Source organism: Orycteropus afer, unplaced genomic scaffold (genome assembly GCF_000298275.1).
Source record: "Orycteropus afer afer isolate SDZICR_OR568_19922 unplaced genomic scaffold, OryAfe1.0 scaffold00310, whole genome shotgun sequence".
NCBI classification, from domain to species: Eukaryota; Metazoa; Chordata; class Mammalia; order Tubulidentata; family Orycteropodidae; genus Orycteropus; species Orycteropus afer.
Window position 1 is genome coordinate 142,036 of NW_006921897.1, and position 1,358 is coordinate 143,393.

The 1,358-nt window shown below is 56.8% G+C and overlaps 1 protein-coding gene across 1 annotated transcript; it reads right to left on the reverse strand.

Moving 5' to 3' along the window:
* Window positions 1-399, reverse strand: LDOC1 (LDOC1 regulator of NFKB signaling; the record flags this gene model as incomplete). Its single annotated transcript, XM_007951720.1, has 1 exon — window positions 1-399. A coding segment is annotated over exon 1 (399 nt), but the record flags the coding sequence as incomplete, so codon positions are not given.
* Window positions 400-1,358: the final 959 nt, after the last annotated feature.

Here is a 1,358-nt window from a genome sequence, read left to right on the forward strand (position 1 = left end):
GTCGTCCCAGCCGAAACACTGCTTCATTTCATCGAGGAAGGCCCGGTAATCCCCTAGGATAGGGCTATCCATTTCGATGTAGGGGACAATCCACTCTTCTGCTTCCCCGGTGAGAAGGCTGATTAAGAAGGCCACCTTCATGGCGTCGTTGCAGAATCGGTTCTCGTTGACGAGCATGTAGGACGTCGTCTGCACGATAAACTCGGGGAGCCGGGCGCTCTCGCCGCTAAACGTCTCCGGGAAGGGCACTGGGCAGCTGGGCGGACGTACCTGGCGCAGCAGGCTGGCTCTCTCGCACACCAGCAGCCGCAGCTGCTCCATCAGCTGGCTGTTCTCGATGCTCAGGGTCCGGTGCCGCACCAGCAGTGCGTGCAGAAGCAGCACCAGCTCGTCCACCATGGCGAACGACTCGCAAGGGCTCGGCGGGCTCTGCTCGGCCACGGGCTCCGTGGAGGCCTCTCAGGAAGTGCGTGTCCGCGGCGGCGCGCGCGGGCGGCGCAGGGTGGCGCGCGCGGGGAGGGGCGGGGATGGCGCACCGGGGGCTCGCGACTGCTCAGACTCCGCCCAGTGGTCACTAGGGCAGCCGGCGCGCCGCGATGCTGGGGGCGTGGCCATAGGCGGGGTGAGCGAGGCCTGGGGACCCAGTCTGGGGGCGAGTCTGTGGTGGGGCACGCAAGGCCGCGAGGCGTGGCCAGGGAAGGGGCTGGGAGGGTCGCGACCTAGCGGGCCGCCTCATGAAGGGTGATCTAGGAAGGTAGAGACCTTGGCCGGGCTTTGGGTGCAGGACAGTATTAGTCGAGGGCCCAGCAGGCGCCACGACCCAGCTCTCAGAGAAAGGCAGCTTGCTCAAGTTTAAAGGATTAACAACCCCACCACTACCGCCTCACCCCACTACCACCTCACCACACACAATCACAATTCAGTGTACCCTTTGTACGTCTGCAGCCACCAGATTTCATGGGCATGAATATCACGTATCCGAAGAACTAGCTACAGAAGTGTGTGCCTTGTGGGAGTCACATTCTTTCAGAAAAATACACACCCTCAAAGGGTCATGTCTCTCATGACAAAACAATATTAAAACGGAATTTTCTTTACCTGAGAAATATTGTATAACTCGTTTTATTGTTCTAAATATCGCATATGAAAAGTTCTGCAAAATCAGAACCTGATAACCCTTTGCAAGGAGCTAAGTAGCATAGTGCCTGTGGCATTTGACTGCTAAGCAGAAGGCTGATAACCCTTGACAGGTGTTCTGCCTGGGCCTCTAGTTCATGTCTTAGTGTTAATGTCCCTTAGCCATTAATTATTATTATTATTCTTTGCTTAACAAGACGTTTGTGTTCCACTTTGTGATT